The sequence below is a fragment of the Dermochelys coriacea genome, chromosome 5 (genome assembly GCF_009764565.3).
Source record: "Dermochelys coriacea isolate rDerCor1 chromosome 5, rDerCor1.pri.v4, whole genome shotgun sequence".
In the NCBI taxonomy this organism is placed as follows: Eukaryota; Metazoa; Chordata; order Testudines; family Dermochelyidae; genus Dermochelys; species Dermochelys coriacea.
This window is the reverse complement of record NC_050072.1, coordinates 45,534,922-45,557,975: the sequence shown is the minus strand read 5'-3', so window position 1 is coordinate 45,557,975 and position 23,054 is coordinate 45,534,922. Positions and strand designations below refer to the sequence as shown.

At 39.2% G+C, this 23,054-nt stretch overlaps 1 protein-coding gene across 1 annotated transcript in view; it reads right to left on the bottom strand.

The window, feature by feature from the left end:
* HOMER1 (homer scaffold protein 1) overlaps positions 1-23,054 on the bottom strand; it is a 158,311-nt gene that overhangs the window by 66,144 nt on the left and 69,113 nt on the right. Inside the window, exons 4-5 of the mRNA XM_038403480.2 lie at positions 14,371-14,463; positions 6,834-6,976 (exon numbers count right to left, since the gene is read on the bottom strand). Of these exons, the coding sequence (XP_038259408.1) occupies positions 6,834-6,976; positions 14,371-14,463 (236 nt within the window). The remainder of the gene's footprint in view (positions 1-6,833; positions 6,977-14,370; positions 14,464-23,054) is intronic.

The following is a 23,054-nucleotide window of genomic DNA, read 5'->3' as shown; positions in this document are numbered from 1 at the left end:
AGCTCTAGGCACCAGCAAAGCAAGCACGTGCTTGGGGCAGCACATTTCCAGGGGCGGCATTCCGGCCATCCTTTTTTCCCCGGCCCCGTTCAGTCAACCAATGAGCCCCTGTGTGGGGTGGGGCAGTGGGCTCAGCGCAGGGGTCCCGGCCTGGGGGCAGTCTCTGCCCTGGCCCCCTGCCACATGTGTCACAATCTACAGAGGAGCCAGAGCGGAGCGGAGCCCAGGATCGGGGCAGGACCTTCGGCCAGTAACGGACCTGTTGCCCCGGGCCGCTCGGTGCTGGGCGGGTGCCCCTGGTCTGCCCCTCTCCCCACAGCTGACCCACCCCCAGACACTCTGTCGGTTACTGTCCTCTCTGAGGGGGTGGGGCCGGGTCTCAGATCGGGCTGGGGGCCCACGGGCGAGATGTACAGGCCCGAGTACCTCACTCCAAACACTGCTATAGAATTATGCATTCTTTTAACATTACCAGTATCAGTGGCTTCTGGTGAGCGCAGTTTCTCAAAACTGAAATTACTAAAAATTATTTGAAGTCCACCATGTCTCAAAATCGTTTGTCAGGACTCACATTAATTTGAATTGAAAGTACCACTGCAAAAATTTAGATTTCAATGAATTATTAAAAGACTACGCAAGTATAAAAACCAGAAAAATTCAGTTCATATAATTTTTTAATTAACTGGGCGCACCAGAAGACACTAACGTTTTTCATTACAGTATATAGTGAACCCAAATTGTTTGTAATTGTGATTTTGTTAAAATTAAAGAGTACAGTAGTAGGAAATTGTTTTATTTTACTAACTACAAATTCTCAGTTTTCATTTTTTAAAATTTTAAACAGTCAACCAACCAACCAACCAACCATTGCAATGTGCAAACGTGTGTAAAAGCCAAAAAAGAAAAGGGGGGTGGGAGGCCAAAAATATTTTTCCTTGGGGCAAATACCCTAGAGCCAGCCCTGCTTATGATACTGACATATTGTGCAAATTAAAAGCAACTCCACTAACAGGAAAAGAGAGGAGAGTATGTTGTCAAAGGGAGTATAGCTGGCCAAAGAGGGGGTGCATCATGAGAAAACTATAAATCAAACTTGTTCTGTAGATGTGCTAGCGGACTAGAAGTGACTAATAGGAAAGATGCAAACTAAAATACCACCCCCCATACCTCTGATCATCTGTTCTCAACACCACCCACATCCTCCACGTCCAGTCCACACAACACTGCCGCTAAAATCCCCTTCTTTGACTGTTATTCTTACATCACCCTCTTTGAATCCTTCTACTGTCTCTCCTTCTGCTACTGGATCAAGTTCAAGCTTCCTGTAACCACCTGTAAAGTCTTTCATTCCCTCTCCTTATGTACCCGTCCTTGTCTCATCTGCATGGCCCTCCTGCCTCCTCAGCTCTGTCCATTAAGTTAGCTCTATCTGCCAATTCGTCAGCTTCTTCCACATTGCTCCCAGGCCTTCTTCCATGAGCTGCATTTTCCGAGCTCAAAGCAACCACACTCCCTGCATTCACCTCTCTCCCAAAGACCCACTTCTATTGTGCCATCAGTGGGAAAGCTAGTTGACTTATACTGTCAAGTCTGAGGAGCAATTGGGAGTAATATATATACACCCTATTGGCTGGAAAAAATAGATTTGTTAAGCTAATCTTATTTTACCAAAATATGGCCCATCAACACTTTTACCTTGCTATTAATTTGTTGTATCCTTTCTCCCTACCCTCTGTTTGTGAACTCCTTGGAGAAAAGACCATGGCTGCTTTTCTGTTTGGAAAGTACCTAGCAAATTGTGGACACTATCAGTAATAAAATAATAAACACCAAACATTTTAAAAATCCAGCACTACACATAAGAGCCTTTACATGCTCTCCAATGGTGTTCCCAACCAAAAACATTGCCAAGATATCAACTTTGTCACTACACATTCACCAGGGAGACACCTGACAATTGCATAGTAGTAATTTCAGAAATGCACTACTGTGACAATGAAAGGGGATATTCACTTTGTTCTTTTCAGCAGTGCTGTTGTCAATAACCATCACTGGTTATCTGTACATCTGGAGGGGTGGGGTGGAAGCATCAGAATGATATATCAAGGTAGATCAAATCTGCCAAGTATTGAGAAATGCTGTCAAGATATAGCAGGCACTACAGAGTGTAATTCCTGTCTATAGTTCAGTTCTTGTGAAAATCCCAGATAATCTACAATGTTTAGTGTGTATTTTACACAAAAAGTTTTCCTAAAGGGATCTGCAAGTTGAATTGTACAGCAAAACTGAACTGTCAAATCAATATTGCATACCCTACCAACTAATGCAAACTGCATCTAACTCGTCCATTCAATGTTGTAGAATCTCATTTCAGATTTGCACTTTTGACCATGACCACTTGCTTATGTAAGCTCATTTTACATCTGTTTTGTACATGCACTACAGAATTTGGCCCATTGAAACTTCATTAAACTGAACACCAAACCATTATATAAAAATCAAGGCAATTGACTTTCAGAACTTAGTTCTGTCATAGGCTGAAAAAAAATAGATTTTACTTAATTGAGCTATTCCTGAAAAGAGGCAACTTTTTATCCATCAGAAAAAAACAGAATTCCAGTATAGCAAAGACTGAGTTCTCATAATCCTCAATAAAAAATAACTTTCATATGAAACATTTTCCACAAATAAAACTCCGAAGAATAAATTTCTCTTAATGTTAAATACTGCTATATAAATATTCGCAATTGAACTTTTCAGTAAAGTTAAAAAAATGGCGTGTTGTAATCTGTATTGAACTACAGTATAAACTAGTTAACCCAGAATAATTTAACTTCACAAGGTTACCTTCTTTGGCTTTTCTTCTGAAAAAACATGAATGGCTCACTGGCTAACTTGTAAGTACCCATTAGCAAAAGAAACACTGGCCTTGTGAAAATTAACTTCATGAATAAATGATACTCTAAAATACAGAGTAAATACTGGAAGACAAATCCTAGCTAGTAAAGTTAAACATAGTATAATAGAATATTAAATAGAAAACTCAAAATACATACATGAAATAGACAGAAAAGAGAAATGCAGAAAAAAAGTTTTGTAACATTGGATGTTTTTAAAGTGAACCATATGTACCACTATTTTTTTGAAACTACAAAGTAATTTTTTCCCATGCATACTCAGTGAAGGTGGAGGTCCATTTATTATACTGGTGTAGGAGAAATGCCTATTAATTATGTAAGGGGCAGTTCTTGCAATGATTACAATTTTTTTTTTAAAAACAGTGTTGACTTAGCCCTTTCCCTTTTCATACAAAATATTTATAGAAAATTTAAACATGCAAATGTAACAAGTTTAAACAAACCCATTGACCAGAACCCTGTCTTCAGGATTTCAGAGAAGTGCAATACAGTAGATCATTAGTAGCAACTAGGGCTGTGCAAATTAAAAGCAAAAGCAAAGCAATTAAAAAAAATCAATCATGATTAATACGCAATTTAAAAAACTTAATCGTGATTAATCGTGCTGTTAAATAATAGATTACCATTTATAAAAATATTTTGGATATTTTCCACATTTTCAAATATATTGATTTCAATTACAACACAGAATACACAGTGTACAGTGCTCACTTTATAATTTTTATTATAAATATTTGCACCGTAAAAATAAAAATAGTATTTTTCAATTCACTTAATACAAGTACTGTAGTGCAATCTCTTTATCATGAAAGTTGAACTTACAAATATAGAATTATGTACACAAGTCCACTCAGTTCTACTTCTTGTTTAGCTAATCACTCAGACAAACAAGTTTGTTTACATTTGTAGGAGATAATGCTTCCTGCTTCTTGTTTACAATGTCATCTGAAAGTGAGAACAGGCATTCACATGGCACTGTTGTAGCTGGCCTTGTAAGATACTTACGTCCCAGATGTGCTAAAGATTCTTATGTCCCTTCATGCTTCAACCACCATACCAGAGGACATGCGTCCATGCTGATGATGGGTTCTGCTCAATAACGATCCAAAGCAGCGCAGACTGATGCATGTTCATTTTCATCATTTGAGTCTCTCTCTCTCTCTCTCTCCCCCCCTCTCTCTCAAAAAAGACCATTTCCTCTATGGACATACTGGGACTACATTGCTGATAGTTCAAATATAAAAATGACAACACACGATGCCACCAGCAGAGGGTTGATTTTCTTTTTTGGCGGTTTGGGTTCTATAGTTTCTGTATCGGAGTGTTGCTTTTTTAAGACTTCTGAAAGCATGCTCCACACCTTGTCCCTCTCAGATTTTGGAAGGCATTTCAGATTCTTAAATCTTGGGTCGAGTGCTGTAGCCATCTTTAGAAATCTCACATTGATACCTTCTTTGCCTTTTGTCAAATATGCAGTGAAAGTATTCTTAAAAACGAACAACATGCTGAGTCATCATGCAAGTCAACTATAACAGGAAATATATGGCAGAATGCAGGGAAAACACAGAGCAGGAGACATACAATTCTGCCTCAAGGAGCTTAGTCACAAATTTAATTAACTCCTTGTTTTTGGAACAAGCATCATCATCAGTGTGGAAGCATGTCCTCTGGAACGTTGGCCATAGCTTGAAAGGGCATACAAATGTTTAGCATATCTGGCATGTAAACACCTTGCAATGTCGGCTACAAAAGTGCCATTTGAACGTCTGTTCTCACTTTCAGGTGACATTGTAAATAAGAAGCAGGCAGCATGATCTCCCATAAAAGTAAACAAACTTGTTTCTCTTAGCAATTGGCTGAACAAGGACTGAGTGAACTTGTAGGCTCTAAAATTTTTAGATTTTGTTTGAGTGCAGCTATGTAACAAACAAAATATAATATCTACATTTGTAAGTTGAGCTTTCCATGATAAAGAGATTGCACTACTGTACTTGCATGAGGTGAATTGAAAAATACTATTTCTTTTGTTTATTACAAATATTTGCACTGTAAAAATGCTAAAATATAAAATGAGTACTGTACACTTTGTATTCTGTGTTGCAATTTAAATCAATGTATTTGAAAACTTAGACATCCAAAACATCCAAAATATTTAATAAATTTCAATTGGTATTCTTTTGTTTAAATAGTGTGACTAAAACTGCAATTAATCGTGATTGATTTTTTTAATTGTGATTATTTTTGAGTTAATCACGTGAGTTAACTGCGATTAATCGACAGCCCTAGAAGCAACATATCATTGTCCTTTTGCTATGTTGCTCCTAAGTGGCTGTTGCTATGGGGAGTGTTGACAATTCACAGTAGAAAAAGTGGTCCCAGGGGAAATGTTGCTCATAAGCAATGGTTGCTTTTAACAAGCTGTTGCTGCAAACAAGCTGTATTTTGAATATTCCTCCCTCAAAAACACTCTCTCTCTCTCAAAAAAAAAGACCATTTCCGCTATGGACATACTGGGACTACAGTGGTGACAGTTCAAATATAAAAACTATAACACACACAATCACTTGTCAAAGAATTTAAGTGCAAAATGATGAGTATTTCAAAGTTTTAAAATTTGTGAGCTTTTCCAAGTGATGTTACCACTTTCTTCATAAGGAAGACTGAATTCTTGAACAATTTAAAGTCCATGTCTCTGCTCATCCTGAATTCCCCGCACAAAATTTCAAAAGATTCTGTTGTCGCCCAGTCTCTCAAGCACAATCTTAGCAGTTGAAGGTTTTTAAACTCTTCTTAAACTGAATCAAACTCATAATTTAAGAGAAATTTAACATTTCAAACTCTGTTTGACTTGTATATTTATCTAACTTTTCCCTGTTCTACTTATTCTGCTTGTAAAGAAAGAATGTCCCATTTATGATCATTTCTAATTAGATACATTTTAGCTCAGAACTTTTAACTTTAAATAAAAACATTGTTTCAATTTTCCTAAGGGGCAGCGGAGCAAAACATGCTCAGTTCAATGAATTATAATTCATGCCGAAACGCAAATGTAACTTTCTTCTATATTTTGAAAAAACACTGAGGAATATTTTAAATGGTCAGAGAGATGTTTAATTAGAAGGCTGCTTTAAATTTATAGCACTTCAGGATTACATAGACATTCATCTTCCAACAACTTATCACTACAAGGCTGAGTCTAATGTTATCAGTCTTTTAAAATAATTTGAAAGTGAACAAAAAAATGTAAGTTAATTGGAACAAGTTCTTTGAAACAGTTAATTCTGCTGAGGTCTCAGGCATCTAAGTATTGCTTCTTGTTAAAGGGACACCTTGTATTCAGGAATAAAGTGCTTGTACTAAAATATTCATTGTAAGAGAAATTCCAAAAAGCTCCTCAGTAGATTTTCCTATACAATTTTTCTGTGAAAACAGACAGAATTGCAAACATGAAGCCGAGTCCTGTACTTTGCTTTTTAAAAAAGAATATTAGGCCTGGTCTACACTGATGGGGGGCGGGCGGAGAATCAATCTAAGATACGCAACTTCAGCTATGAGAATAGCGTAGCTGAAGTCGACGTAGACGTATCTTAGATCAACTTAGAATCACTTACTTTGCGTCCTTGCAGCACGGGATTGACGCCCGCCGCTCCCCCGTCGACTCCGCTTCTGCCTCTTGCCGTGATGGAGTTCCGGAGTCGACGGCAGAGCGATCGATCTATCGCGTCTACACCAGACACGATAAATCGATCCCCGATAGATTGATCACTACTCACCGATCCGGCAGTAGCGTAGACATGGCCTATGATTCTTTAATTCATGACACTGCCATTTTGGAGCCATCTGAAGAAAAAAGGTCCCTTTAACAATGAAGTAAACATGTATTACTTAATTAATATGCGTGAACTGAATCTGTACCTATGTGTAAATGGCAATGCATTCTGGGTCGGTTCAGCCCTTGGTTCCGAGTTGTGTGTCACTTCTGGAGTTGTTCTTTCGTCATCTGTTCCATTAATGCTTTCTGGTGTTAAAGGAGATTGAATGTCCCCTCCTGCTGATTCCTTAAGTAAAAAAAAAAAAAAAAAAAATTACTATTATACACTAAGCTTACGCCACAATGTGCATATAAATAAAGACAAAATTAACATTTTTAAGTGCATGGTTATTAATTTAAAAATGACATTAAGCTGAGGCACCCAAAATCATCAGTATACAAATTTGAAAAAAACCAAACCCACACCCAATCATGTGATATGATTTAGAAACTTAATATGACTTTATGAAAAGATTGTACACATCAATATGTACAATACATCAACAAGTATGCAGTCTCCTGCTTATAGGGTGCCTGGACCTCTTTTCCTTCCCTTATCTTCTATCTACACATTGGTACAGACTTAGTGGTTGAGAATTCTTCACAACCATGACGACAACTCTTACCTTTCACTTTGTATTTTACCATAGTGTAACCACCTTGAAGTAGTATTAAAAGCTGTTTCTCATTTTACTTTAATAAAAAATGAAAGTGGAAAGTGGAAGAGTCACTATTGGTACAATCACAGCTTCAGCTGCACACCAATTATAGTAAAATCTGTACAAGGGTCTATCTGCAAACCTTGTATAGCCAGGGTGACTTGGACCTAGCTAGTGCTGGCCGAAGCAGCTAGTTTATGTATTGACTCAGCCCATCGGTGGCAAGTATAAGAGGCCAGGGGAGGCTAAGCCTCTCCAAGCAGCCTGTCTGCCGAGACCTTGGTCCCACTCACCCTCTTCCCTCAAGGCTCTGCCTCTTTCTGTCCCCACTCCACTTGCATAGGAGCCTTGCTGAAGGTGAAGAGGCGCATGCAAATGGTGAGTGGCCAGCCGGTGAGGAGGTTGGGGGGACACGAAGAGGTGCGAGTGGCAGGCAGGAGGGCTGGGGGAGAAGAGGCATGTGAGCAGCTGGTCAGTGGGTAGGAGAGCCTGGGGGAGGGGATGAAGAGGCACAAGCAGTGAGGGAGGGAGGCCTTGAGGAGGGGGCCAAGCAGGGCCAGGGGTGGAGCATGGGCGGGCCTTCCAGGGAGGAGGCCAAGGGTGGGCAGGCCTTGGGGCAGGGCCATGGTCCAGGTGCATGCAGCCTCCCCAAATGGAGAAGTCACACCGCCCATGACTCAGCCCATCCCTTGAGCAGTCTCCATTAGTGTGGGTCTCTGGATCCCTGACTATACTTAAAGATGTCCACTACTATACAGCACCAGTACAATCTCCATCCTACAAGACAACACAGGTACATTTGTGTTCTGCTGTCTCTATCAAGCAACCAATATTAAATCCTATTCATTAGACATATTTCACTGTAATTTTAATTTTAAAAGGAACATTGCTTAGCCTGAATCCTAAATCTGGTAATTAGAGTTTTTCCACTCACTGTATATCATTTCCCTGACATGAATAGGTTACAGGAAGCACCATGTTTTCCCATAACTAAACACATCCTGTGTCTCTAGCATTTCTTATACCTCTGAATTGAGGGTGTGGGAGGAAGGTGGTGTTGTATTGACCAGGCAAGGTACTAACAAACTTCAACAGGACTTTATTTTCAAAGTGGAAACCTCTTTAACAAGCTGCTGCTGCACCCTCTGTAGCTCTCTACCAGCTTCTCAACTCCTCCCTGCTCCTTCCTGTTTCCTGTCCTTTCAGACTCCCAACAGCCAGTGCTCCAAATTCTAATAATTACAAGCAACATCTAAACACGACAGGTGGGGGACAAAAGCTATTGTTATGTAACCCCATGGGCTGGAGCTATGAAAAGGCTGCACTTGTAAGAGTAAGGTTTATCCTCCCCATCCCTTCAATTACACTAACCTCAGTGGTAACTGAAGGCCACAGCTCCTTGTCAAAGGTGCTCATAACTTTAAAGGATGAGGCCTTTATTGTGCACATTCTTCCCCACTTGTTTTTAGGGGGTAAAACTATCTAATTTACAAGCATTAGCCCTTGTGAGCTGCCACTTCTGAATCTGACCCAGTTACTCCAAATCACTAAATCTGCAGGAAAAGTTGACAAGGGTATTGAGACAGAACCAGACCACAGCGTTCCAATTTCAGATGACAAATAAACCTTTGCTTTCTTTAACCAGACTGAAAGTGGAGGTTTCCTTTCCCTCCCCAGAGAACAGATATTGTGTAACCAAAAATATTCAAGTCAAAATTGTACATTACTTTTAACTTGGCCTTTACAAGAGAGTCAAAACATGGTTGACAAATGCTTAATAACTGTTCACATTTTGCTTTTGATTCATATATGCAGTGTTTACATCTTAAAGAGTTGCACAAGTGGCATGATACAAACTTACCTTTTAACAAAGTTTTCTGTAATTTCTTGACTTATAGTCGTATTATGTCAAATGTTTTTTGTTGTTGTTTTTTTTGAAAAAAAAAAATCACATAATACGCAAGTAATCCCCTCCCTCCTTCCCACTCCAATCCAGAATGAAGAATCTATTAGCTCAAATTATAGAGAGTACACGCTTCTTTCTTTCAATCTTGTTACCATTTCTGTGCCCAAAACTACTTCTGTTTGTTTGCACTCTAGTGAAATTCAGAATTTAGTTTTAACTACAGTGAATATTAAAGGCAGAACAGTCCCAAGTGAGAAAAAAATAGTGTAAGAAAACAGCTGCCAGAAGGTTTGGGAGAAATACATACAGGCATATATTATGCTAGTCTATGTAAAACAGACTGCCCAAATGTTGTCCTCTGATATATAAAGTAACTTCTGCTGAAATTAGATAAAAAGGCACAACTGAGGTCAGAACTTGTCCTAAATACAAAAATTTTTACTTCAGTTTAAATAACTTAAAGAAATGCATAAGTTACATTTAGGACCATTTTGGGGGTAAAGCAAGTTAATCTATTTTAAGTACAATGAACTTCTGTTGACAAATCAGTATATTTCATTTTAATTATTACATTAGGGTGATCAGACAGCAAGTGTGAAAAATCAGGATGGGGTGAAGGGTGATAGGAGTCTACATAAGAAAAAGACCAAAAAAACTGGACTGTCCTTATAAAATTGGGACATCTGGTCACCCTATATTACCTCCAAATCCATATCGATCTATGAGATAAAATCTGTATCTTGAAAGGCTAGATCAGTTTCTAGTAGCCATTTTTCTGACAAGGTAGGTCAATCAAATTATAAATTAGTGCTCCCATATAATTAGAACTTTCAGTAGGTATTAAATTCTTTATTGCAGCCAACCGGTATTCCAAAAGGTGAGAAATTCTTTCCTGCCTTTGAAAACATCAATGACGGTTTCTAATCTTATCCTTTTAAACAAATTCTTACCATCTTAATCAGTATAACAGTTAAGTCAAATTGCCACATATGGGATTAACTTTTAAGTACCACCATCAATATGTGTGATTTGTAAAAACAAATTCTACTGAGTATACAAGCAATAATTCTCTCTTGGCTGTCTGGGTAGTGGAGTGTGTCCACTAAGGGTTGGGAAGGAATTTTCCCCCAGATCAGATTGTCAAAGATCCTGGGGAGTTTTAAACTTCCTCTGCAGCATGGGGCCTGGGTCATTTGCTGGTTTGAACAAACAGTAAATGGTAGATTCTTTTTAACTTGAAGTCTTTAAAATCAAGATTTGAGGACTTGTGGAAATGGCAGAAGTGCTAAATGACTTTTTCATTTCAATTTTCACCAAAAAGGGTAGTACTGATTGGACAGCTAACATAGTAAATGCCAGTGAAAATGAGGTAGGATCAGAGGCTAAAATAGGGAAAGAACAAGTTAAACATTACTTAGAAAAGTTAGATGTCTTCAAGTCACCAGAGCCTGATGAAATACATCCTTGAATACTCAAGGAGCTGACTGAGGAGATATCTGAGCCATTAGTGATTATCTTTGAAAAGTCCTGGAAGACGGGAGAGATTCCAGTGGACTGGAAAACGTCAAATAGGGTGCCAATCTATAAAAAAGGGAAATAAGGACAACCCAGGGAATTACAGACCAGTCAGCTGAACTTCAGTACCCAGAAATATAATGGAACAAATAATTAAGCAAACACCTAGAAGATAATAAGGTGATAAGTAACTGTCAGCATGGATTTATCAAGAACAAATCATATCACACTAACTTAATAGCTTTCTTTGACAAAGTAACAAGCCTTATGGATGGGGTGGAAGTGGTAGATATGGCATATCTTGACTTTAGTAAGACTTTTGATACTGTCTTGCAGGACCTTCACATAAACAAAACAAGGGAAATACAACCTAGATGGAGCTATTATAAGGTAGGTGCATAATTGGCTGGAAAAACTATTCCCAGAGAGTAGTTATCAGTGGTTCACAGTCAAGTTGGAAGGGCATGTCAAGTGGGGTCCCACAGGGATCGTTCTGGGTCCGGTTCTGTTTAATATCTTCATCAATGATTTAGATAATGGCATAGAGAGTACACTTACAAAGTTTGCGGATGATACCAAACTGGGAGGGGTTGCAAGTGCTTTGGAGGACAGGATTAGAATTCAAAGTGATCTGGACAAACTGGAGAAATGGTCTGAAGTAAATAGGATGAAATTCAATAAGGACAAATGCAAAGTACTCCACTTAGGAAGGAATAATCAGTTGCACACATACAAAATGGGAAATGACTTTCTCGGAAAGAGTACCGAACAAAGGGATCTGGGGATCATAGTGGACCACAAGCTAAATATGAGTCAACAGTATAATATTGTGCAAAAAAAGCAGACATCACTCTGGGATGTATTAGCAGGAGTGTTGTAATTAAGACACAAAAAGTAATTCTTCCGCTCTACTCCACGCTGATTAGGCCTTAACTGGAGTACTGTGTTCAGTTCTGGGCACCATATCTTTCAGGAAAGATGTGGACAAATTAGAGAAAGTACAGAGAAGAGCAACAAAAACTATTAAAGGTCTAGAAAACATGACCTATGAGGGGAGACTGAGAAAACTGGGTTTGATTAGAACTGGAGAAGAGAAAACTGAGAGGAGACAGGATAAGAGTTTTCAAGTACATAAAGGTTGTTACAAGGAGGAGGGAGAAAAATTGTTCTCCTTAATCTCTGAGGGTAGGAGAAGAAGCAGTGGGCTTAAATTGCAACAAGGGCAGTTAGGACCACTGTGACAAAGCTCTGTCCTTGCCTCCATGGGTCCCGCGTTTCCTGGTGGATTTCGCTAGCCTCAGAGGCTCACTGTGATCCTGCACGTAACCCTTCTCTCTCTAGAGACAAGGGTGACAGTCTTCTGAGCCATTTTCATCATAAGCCAGCGAGGGAGGTGAGGAGAAGTTATCCTTCCTTGCACAGTCTCTGTTGCCTCCCAGTCTCAGTGATTAATCGGGCAAAGGTGGCGGGGGAGGGGAGCCTGGGCCTGCCCTCTACCCCAGGCTTCAACCCAGGAACCCTAATAGTATCAGCTACGGTAGCTGACCTTTTAGAAACATTACACGTACAATTTCCTGGGCTACTTCTCCTACAGCAGCCCCCACTTCCTCAAGCTCCACTTCACCCTTACCAGGGCCTTCTTCCTTGTGCCTGATATGGTGTGTACTACTCAGCCTCTCCAACAGCACAACTTCCTCCCACAGCTCCTGACATGCACACCCACCTGACTAACTGGGAGGCTTTTAACTAGTTTCAGCCAGCCCTTGATTGGCTTCAGGTGTCCCAATCAACCTAGCCTTCTCCCCGCCTTCTGGAAAGTTCTTAATTGGCCCCAGATGTCTTAATTGACCTGGAGCAGCTGCCATTTCACGTATCCTGTTACCAGGGATTTGTTTAGCCTGGAGCTAATATATCTATATCCCACTACTTTTCTATAGCCATCTGGCCTTGCCCCGTCACACCACCCTGACAGTTAGGAAGTTTAACACTGGAATAACTTGCCTAGGGAGGTTGTGGAATCTCCATCATTGGAGGGTTTTAACAGCAGATTAGACAACCACTTCTCAGGGATAGTCTAGATAATACTTAGTCCTGCCCTGAGTGCAGAGGACTGGACTAGATGTCCTCTTGAGGTTCATTCCAGTCCTATGATTCTATGACATTAATGCTACAGTAACTTAGAATCAGACCCTAAATGACTACTTTGAACATCGACACAGCAACAGACTATAAAGCACTTTAAAAACAACAACAGTAGTAAAACTGGAGAAAAAAGTCATTTTTAAAACACTAAGCAACACTCAGTATATTACTGAAACCTGGTGGGAAGATTCCCATTATTGGAACATGAACATCAGTTAGGACCTTTTTAAGTAGGACTGTGTGGGCAAAAGGGGAAGGGGAGTGGCACTCTGTCAAAAAACCAGCATTACAGTAGAACCTCAGAGTTACGAACAGCTCGGGAATGGAGGTTGTCGTAACTCTGAAATGTTCATAATTCTGAACAAGACATTATGGCTGTTCTTTCAAAAAAATTTTACAACTGAACATTGACTTACTACAGCTTTAAAACTACTATGCAGAAGAAAAATGGTGCTTTCCCTTTTTTGTAGTTTAACACAGTACTGTACTTGCTTTTTTCCCCTCTCTGCTGCTGCCTGATCTTCTACTTCTGGTTCCAAATGAGACATGTGGTTGACTGGTCAGTTCATAACTCTGATGTTGGTAACTCTGCGGTTCTACTGTACTTGTTTCCAGGTTACTGGCAACTCCAAAGCAAATTACCTTTAATGCTTATGGATTAGTGTTCTAACAGATAAAGCACAAGATGGAGTAACTAGCTGGTATCTGTTACAGATCACCAAATCACAGTAGAAAACAGAATGACTGGCTCCTTAGACAATTATCTATAATGCGTAGAAAAAAAGTTGGATTGAAGTCTCCTGTGACGATGCAAGTGACATATGCTGGAGGTCTTGCACTGCCAATACTAAAACATTTTTGGAATTTCTAAAAAAATATAGATGACAATTTCTTAATGCAAAAAGTGTTGCATCCACCACAGGGAAATTCTATACAGGACTTTGTCTTGACAGAAAGAGACGAACTGATCTCAGAACTCAAAATGAGCGGTTGCTTACGTACAAGTAATCATGACTTAATTCTGTTTGTACAATCCAATTAAGTCCAAACCAGTAACATATGTGCTTGCTGATTTAAAAGGGCCAATTTCACAGTGGAAAATAATTGTGAGCCAAGGCAGCTAGAAGAAAAAAATTTAAACAGAAAAATATGAATGATAATTGGGAATTGTTTAAGCACATTTTACTAGATGCCCAAAAAGCCACAATGGAGAAAGAAGGCTACACTGGTTTAAAATGCTCTAGTTCAAGCACAGCTATTGGACTTGAAGCAGGAAATAAGTTCTATGGCCTGTGTTAGTAGTCCAGTGGGACCACTTGCATTATACAATGGTCGCTGCCTGCCAAATAAATTAATAGTACATAAACAAAATCTAATAAGCTATAAAGATATGAGCTCAGATCAAACCATAAAACCCACCTGTGAAGGTGTACTTGTTAGCTCCATCTTTTCTTGGGATTTCTCCTTTGCTAATCGTGCAGCTTCTTTGAATTCCTGAAATTTTTCTGCAAACTGAAGGTACACATGTTTAAAAAGATTATAATACAAATACAAAATAATTGTTACAAAACATCTTACAAAATAAGACCACTATAGATTCAGTCAGTTAAGGGTTTTTTTCCCCCTTAGTAAATGATCATTTAAAACAAACTGTGCTGTATTATTCATGGTACATGAGTTTACATACACTTAAAAATCTATTTGTATGTGGGCAATACAGACACACCCATCAGCAAACTACCACATTAAAATTGTGATATACCAACAAAATATAATGCTACACACAAATGACAGCGTGAAAAAACCACCTCAAACATAGGTATTAAGTGTGTTAGGTAGCCTTAAAAAGCTTCCTTGAAGTCTGAAATTCATTTTCCTCCTTACAGATGTTGGGATGGATGTAAAACCCACTGAATTCAATAGGAGTCTCTTGATCTTGATCTTCAGCCTTAATCCTTTCTTATATGGAAAAATATACCGATTTCTCCCCATATCTTGGCTAAAATTGAAACTCAAATGGGTGAAAAATCAGAGGAATATTAAACCAAATTAAATCTCTGATGTAGCTCCACTGAAGTCAATGAAGTTACATGAAGGATCAATGTGTTTCATTATGTCTAAGTAAATGTTTAGTTCAGATTAATTTCAAGGATTACTATTCACACACTTTGTTTCATGAATTTTCACAAAAAGGTCAATGTTTCTGGCAGAGTCTTCTTCCTGAAAACTGTTCAACTAGTTCTAATAGTGACTGAGAAATTATTCTGAATTAAATGTTTAAATTTAACATGATGGATTAAATTCATCTTTTGAGCAATTTTATTAAAGTAATGGAATTACAGAGATGAATTTGGCTTGATGAGCAAACCTGATGAGCACTGCACTCAACACAGTATCCAACCAACTGTTTTTATTTGAATTATGATTTTCTTATTAACACCTCGAGAACAACTAGTTTTGAAGAAACATCTGACTAAAGAGTTTGCAGAAATATTTTAATTTCTCTGATACTGGTATATTCAGGGTTTTTTTGGTTTTGTTTTTTTACACTGCATATGATCACATGGATTTGGAGGGAATGGAAGATGTTATTGTATTACACAATTTTCTCACCCGTTTTCAAGCAAAACCTGACCTGTAGCCAAAGATCTAGAAATGGAGACCAAGAGGGCACCCGTTTCTCAGAATGAAAGCAATTCTGAATAACTTAATCCAGGGTCAACTGCTCAGCTACTGTAAATAAATGTGTTCTCTAGATGGTCCCCCAAAGTCTGGAGGAATGTGGTATCCTCCTCACTGGAATTGTATCAATCTTCAATAAAACTCAGATTTGTTTGCCTGGAGATGTGAGAAAGCATACAGAATTACATCTCCTTCCTCACAAGTCTCAGAGGGAGGTGATTTAGAGAGAAAATGAGTGAGAAGCATTTTTCCAGAAGTTTAGACCTCTTTCCTGAAACATACTGCAGACTCCTAACAGGAATCTGATTGTAACAATGATTTCTCTTTTCCTAGAGAAAGGTAAATTCAAGAAAGCTGTGCTAGATCATTCTGCCCTTCGTATCCTAGTAGAAGAGAGCTGGTTCTCTCCTTCAGACATTAAAATATTTTGCATTGAGTTCTTAAAAACCAAATATAAAAACTTAAAGAGCAAACTGGTGTCATCCAAAATAGACAGTCATTACTTCTTACATGAAAAAGGCAGAAAATGCCAATCTTGGAGAACTTGGGTCCTTCCAAACCCCCCCCCCCCCCCCAAGCACTGACCTTGAATGAAAACAGTGATGTACTCTAAATTGAGTGAGAGTGGAGATGGAAAAGACTGGTGACAATATGCCCAAGCAGAAGCTGAGGAATGACCCCAAATGCAAATGTGGAAAGCCTCCACAATCACTTGAACACTGTCTGATGCAGTATCCCTTGTCAATATCCTGTTCTCCAGAGGAACTATTTGAAATAAGTGAGACCACCAGATTTTGGCTACAATTTTGGAGAAACGAGCTACGACTAAGACTTCTCACACTAAGGTTTTTTTCTTCTCTTTCCTTTGGATTCCAACGTCACCAGATTAACACTCGACAAGAAAACTAAAGTTCCCTACCCACCTCACAACTAGGACTAATTTGTAGATTAAACATATTTCAAGAAATTATTACGATTGACAGCTTTGTGGCTGATGGGGCACTGTGCACAATGTTCCCCAAAGAGCATCACTACCCCATTTAGGTGCCTCATTGCCTTTAATATTACAATATATTTCCAATATTCTCTGAAGCTAGCAACCAAACACAACAGGCACCTCAATGTGTGCTAAATGAATAATTTGGCTGCATCATTAGGAATACGATTTTCCATACATAACAAAAATGAATAGTCCTCTCATTCTGCGGAGTTCTGTATTCTGCAAATCAGCTACATTCCACTCTTAAGGAAGCAAAAGAGAACGTCATCTCTGTGTAAGTGACTCAAGCTTGAAAGATCAACTTTATTTAGATATTCTCACCATATTCCTCATCTGAAGATTATTGGCTACATTCAGAAGAACAGATTTTCCATTGCTGCACACAGTGTATAGTCATTCACACTTGTGCAAAATGAGTACAAAAGGGAGGATGTTCTAATAGGGTAGCATTTTACACATTTTGCATTAGTGTATGAATACACAAGGTACAAAGCAGTGGGAAATCAAGCCAGAAAGTCTAGACTGAAATTCCAACTATTGCTTTTAGAAGTTTTCTTAGACCTTCCAAACAGCTAACAAGGCTTCTTTCTTCTAACCATGATAGTAGTTTAGTTCCACGAAGCACGACCTCATGTCCTGGATAAGAAACTAGTTCTCTTTACGGCCTTTTGGAGCTATTGTATACAGTTCCAGTCCTATTCAAAACACCAATAGGAATTCTGTCAGCAAATTCTTTGGTTCAAGAAAACAAAGGGAGTTTTCCCTCAACGGCATTTTTTACCTTAACCATCAGTAACGGACGCCTTTTCCCCCAATGAAAAACTCAATTAACAGATATATTTAAATGGAGATTCTTCACTCCATCCTCATATCTTAAGATTGATTTATAGCTTTTATCTCTTCAAGGTTACATATTTGCACATCCGCCATCAGAGATTCCAGAGTCTGTTTCTTTCCCGTTTGTTATTTTTCAGCATTAGTATTTTCAGTTTGGTTATTTTCACCAAAGTAATGATTATAATAGCAGCTGTGTTGAGGAAAAAGAGTCTATCCTGCTTGGAGAAAAGGAGTACTTGTGGCACCTTAGAGACTAACAAATTTATTAGAGCATAAGCTTTCGTGAGCTACAGCTCACTTCATCGGATGCATTTGGTGGAAAAAACAGAGGAGAGATTTATATACACACACAGAGAACATGAAACAATGGGTTTATCATACACACTGTAAGGAGAGTGATCACTTAAGATAAGCCATCACCAACAGCAGGGGGGGGAAAGGAGGAAAATCTTTCATGGTGACAAGCAGGTAGGCTAATTCCAGCAGTTAACAAGAATATCAGAGGAACAGTGGGGGGTGGGGTGGGAGGGAGAAATACCATGGGGAAATAGTTTTACTTTGTGTAATGACTCATCCATTCCCAGTCTCTATTCAAGCCTAAGTTAATTGTATCCAGTTTGCAAATTAATTCCAATTCAGCAGTCTCTCCTTGGAGTCTGTTTTTGAAGCTTTTTTGTTGAAGGATAGCCACTCTTAGGTCTGTGATCGAGTGACCAGAGAGATTGAAGTGTTCTCCAACTGGTTTTTGAATGTTATAATTCTTGACGTCTGATTTGTGTCCATTCATTCTTTTACGTAGAGACTGTCCAGTTTGGCCAATGTACATGGCAGAGGGGCATTGCTGGCACATGATGGCATATATCACATTGGTAGATGCGCAGGTGAACGAGCCTCTGATGTGATTAGGCCCTATCAGAGGCTCGTTCACCTGCGCATCTACCAATGTGATATATGCCATCATGTGCCAGCAATGCCCCTCTGCCATGTACATTGGCCAAACTGGACAGTCTCTACGTAAAAGAATGAATGGACACAAATCAGACGTCAAGAATTATAACATTCAAAAACCAGTTGGAGAACACTTCAATCTCTCTGGTCACTCGATCACAGACCTAAGAGTGGCTATCCTTCAACAAAAAAGCTTCAAAAACAGACTCCAACGAGAGACTGCTGAATTGGAATTAATTTGCAAACTGGATACAATTAACTTAGGCTTGAAGAGAGACTGGGAATGGATGAGTCATTACACAAAGTAAAACTATTTCCCCATGGTATTTCTCCCTCCCACCCCACCCCCCACTGTGCCTCTGATATTCTTGTTAACTGCTGGAATTAGCCTACCTGCTTGTCACCATGAAAGGTTTTCCTCCTTTCCCCCCCCCTGCTGTTGGTGATGGCTTATCTTAAGTGATCACTCTCCTGATCATAGTGTGTATGATAAACCCATTGTTTCATGTTCTCTGTGTATGTGTATATAAATCTCTCCTCTGTTTTTTCCACCAAATGCATCCGATGAAGTGAGCTGTAGCTCACGAAAGCTTATGCTCTAATAAATTTGTTAGTCTCTAAGGTGCCACAAGTACTCCTTTTCTTTTTGCGAATACAGACTACCACGGCTGCTACTCTGAAACCTGTTATCCTGCTTGGATGATTGGTTTGGGAGGGCAGTAATACCAGCAGAAGAGAAAGCAGTCCACAAAATGAAAACACTAGTTTAATTTTAAGATTTATTGTTAACTAGAGAAAATGTGCCACCAGTTAAGGGAACAGGCAATGATCAGGCAAGTAGCAAGCTGAGAATACTACTTATTACAAAAAAAGATACTTGTTTTACAGCTACCTTGTCCTCCACAGCTTTGCTTGTCTGTTTCATCCATCTAAAGTGTCTACTCATAAACCTAAAAAGTAAGGTCCCTGGGGCAAGAACTGTCTTTTTGCTATGTTTTTACAGTGGCTAGCTCAATGGGACTCTGATTAGGGCCCCTGTATACTGATGTAATTCAAGTTATATATATAATGAAACAGCTCATCTAGGGGCACTGATAGTCACAAACATAGAAAAGGAATTTTAAAACGGGAGTTATAGGTAACAAAGGAATAAATTGTTTCAGATATTTCAGAAACAAATGTTAATATACTGTATATACTCATTCATTAGCCCGTTCGTTTATAAGACGACTCCCCAAGATGGATAGGTAAAAAGAGCAAAAAATGTATGACCCTTTCATAAACTGACCCTATATTTCAGGGGTTGGCAAACTTTGGCTCCTGGCCCATTAGGGTAAACATTTTGTTTACCTGGAGCATCTGCAGGCATGGAGCCCCTCAGCTCCCTGTGGCTGTGGTTTGCTGATCCCAGCCAATGGGAGCTGCGGGAAGAGGGCACCAGGCCTGCAGACTTCCCACAGCTCCCATTGGCTAGGAACAGCAAACCGCGGCCACTGGGAGCTGAGAGGCTCTGTGCCTGCAGACGCTCCAAATAAACAAAACATCCTGACCCACCAGCGGCTTACCCTGACGGGCCGGGAGCCAAAGTTTTCCAACCCCTGCTATATTTTAAAAGCTGGCATTAAAAAAAAACAACACAAAACAAAACAAGACAAAACACCACACTGAAAAGTTTTGCTAGAATTACTTTAATCTAATGAAAAACCTGTTTCAATAACTGAACAAATATGTATTCACCTTCAAAATTACAGTCAATATTTAAAATCGGTAAATGGATATTTAAAACAAGTAACTTAGAACAATACGAGACTTTAAAAAGTCTTAAAATCCTTCAAAGTCTGAATGAGTGTCTGATTCACCAAACAGTTCATTAAACTCTGCTTCAGTCACAGCAGCACCTGCACTGTCATCGTAGATGTTGGCAGAATCTTCAGACTCAGATTCCTTCTCATCATCGGCCTCTTTTGTGTCATCATCAAATATGGCATCATCTTCTGACCCGTCGAGTGCATTGCTGATAAATAATTTTTCTAGGAAATACTGTATCATTTCCAAGGGAATGGACACCCATGAGTCCTTGATCCACTGGGGGACCAGATTGATTCCCAGCTTCAAAGATTCCCACCTTTTGTCAACTTCGCCATGCCTGAGCACATACATTCAGACCACATTTTGCGTAGCCTGTCTTTAAAGGGTTTGCTCAGGCAGACATCAAGCGGTTGTAGAACTGAAGTTAAGCCTCCAGGTATTACAGCCAAAGTAGTTTTCATATTTTTGACCACATTTTTCACCTCATCCATCGTGTGTGCCCTGAACATGTCCCAAATGAGCATATCAGGTTTCTTGAAAAGTGCTCCTGGTCTCTTATTCCACACTTTTTCCAGATATTCAATAGTCCCACTTTCATCCATCCATCCATCCATCCCTTTTTCATGTGCACATACGAAGACACCAGCAAGAAATTTCATGTTTTTAGGCAAGGTTTTTCTTTTATAAACAACAGGAGGGAGCTTTGATCTATTTGCCAAACACAATAAAACCACCGTAAAATGGATTTTTTTCATGGCCAGTGTTTTTAATTATAACTGTTTTTTCACCAACACCAGTTACCGTTCTGTTGCTCGGGAGATCGAATGTCATCGGTGTTTCATCCATATTTCCTATTTGTGATAGCTCGAATGCATATTCCTTTAATTATTTTATAATAAACCTTTGGAAAGATTCGATTTTTTCTTCCAGAGCTCTTGGCAGCTTTTGCGCTATCTTTGTTTGCTGATGAAGACAGAGACCATGATGGTTCATGAAGCGAGTACACCAGCCCGCTGATGCGACAAACACTGACGGCTTTACTGACTTGTATGTCATCTTTTGACATTTGCAGAGCATGCAGACGGATTCTAGTTCTAGTGACAATGTACCCATTTTGTCGACATTCAACACCCCAATTATTGAGATCTTTCTCCAGCTCAGGAAATGAAGCGCACTTCGTTGGATATTTTTTCTTGCTTCTTGGCATGTCTTTTAGTGTTGTTTTATTTTTTTGCCATTCTCTTGCTTCTCATGGATACATAATTCACGAGCAGCGGCACAATTACTGTTTGCTTCTGCATATTCAACAACTTTAAGTTTGAATGCTGTGCGATAAGCAGACCTTTTTTTATTTCACCATTGTTCATTTTAAATACTAGTCTGAAAATAGATTATTATTGTAGTTATAGATTTTGTAGGACTTTGTATAGGAATGTCACCTGCTTTATCACTGTCAAATTATTATTGTTCTTTGTTTATTTCAAAGCAGCCCTGTAGATTGGCATGTCTGTGGGGATAACAGGCTATTTCAATTTTTATTAGCGATTCCATTGATTCTGCACATTATATTTTCATATTGGCTCAAGACTTATGAGGTCCATTGGTAGAAATGCATGAAGAGATCAAACAACACAGTAGCGGACTGACACCAGTGCTATAGTACTATCGTTCATCGTATTTTTCTGATTGGCTTGAAAGGCATAGCATTTTGTGAAATGCATAGGTCAAATGTCATGCAGATCTGCAGCACTGCTCTTTTAGTATTCCTTTCAAGTCAATGTAGTCCATTAAACAAAGCCTTTGCAACTTTAAAAGGCTGCAGTATGGACATCAATAAATGGGTCTACAAACTTTGGCTCCCAGACTGTCACGGTAAGCCGCTGGTGGGTCAGGACATTTTGTTTACCTGGAGCGTCTGCAGGCATGGAGCACCTCAGCTCCCTGTGGCAGTGGTTCGCCGTTCCCAGCCAATGGGAGCTGCGGGAAGGGGCGCGCCATGCCTGCAGATGCTCCAGGTAAACAAAATGACAATGTATTAGATAGTCAATTCAATGATTCCATAGAGTTTAAAGTCATCACATTTTGGTGTAGACCTGTTTATAAGCCGACCCCCACTCTTTGATGCATCACTTTTTTACCAAAAATATTCGGCTTATGAATGACTATATACATTAAATTAATATTTCTCTGGCACCCTGAGGTCCCAGTCAGAACTGAAGTCCCATTCCTCTAGGCACTGTACAAATACCTAGTGAAAGGCAGTCACTGTGGACAGGACACTGTGGAAGGGGACACAGTGACGGAGGAAGTGAATTGCATGAAGTCACACAGGAATTTAATAGAGCTTGATTATACCCAGGTCTTCTATGTCTCAGTCCAGTGTTCACTAAATAAACTTATTTCCCAATTCAAAAGTGACTGAATAGATTACGATAAAAAAGTGACAGGTTTCAGAGTAGCAGCCGTGTTAGTCTGTATTCGCAAAAAGAAAAGGAGTACTTGTGGCACCTTAGAGACTAACAAATTTATTAGAGCATAAGCTTTCGTGAGCTACAGCTCACTTCATCGAATGCATCAGATGAAGTGAGCTGTAGCTCACGAAAGCTTATGCTCTAATAAATTTGTTAGTCTCTAAGGTGCCACAAGTACTCCTTTTCTTTTTGCGAATACAGACTAACACGCTGCTACTCTGAAACCTGATAAAAAAGTGAAGATTTATTTTTCCCTGCTAAGAAGTTTTCATAACCTTTTCTTGCATTTTGCTATTTAAAATAACCACTGATAAAACAGCTTAATTTTAAAACTTCAGTCTTGTTTTGTGTGTTCG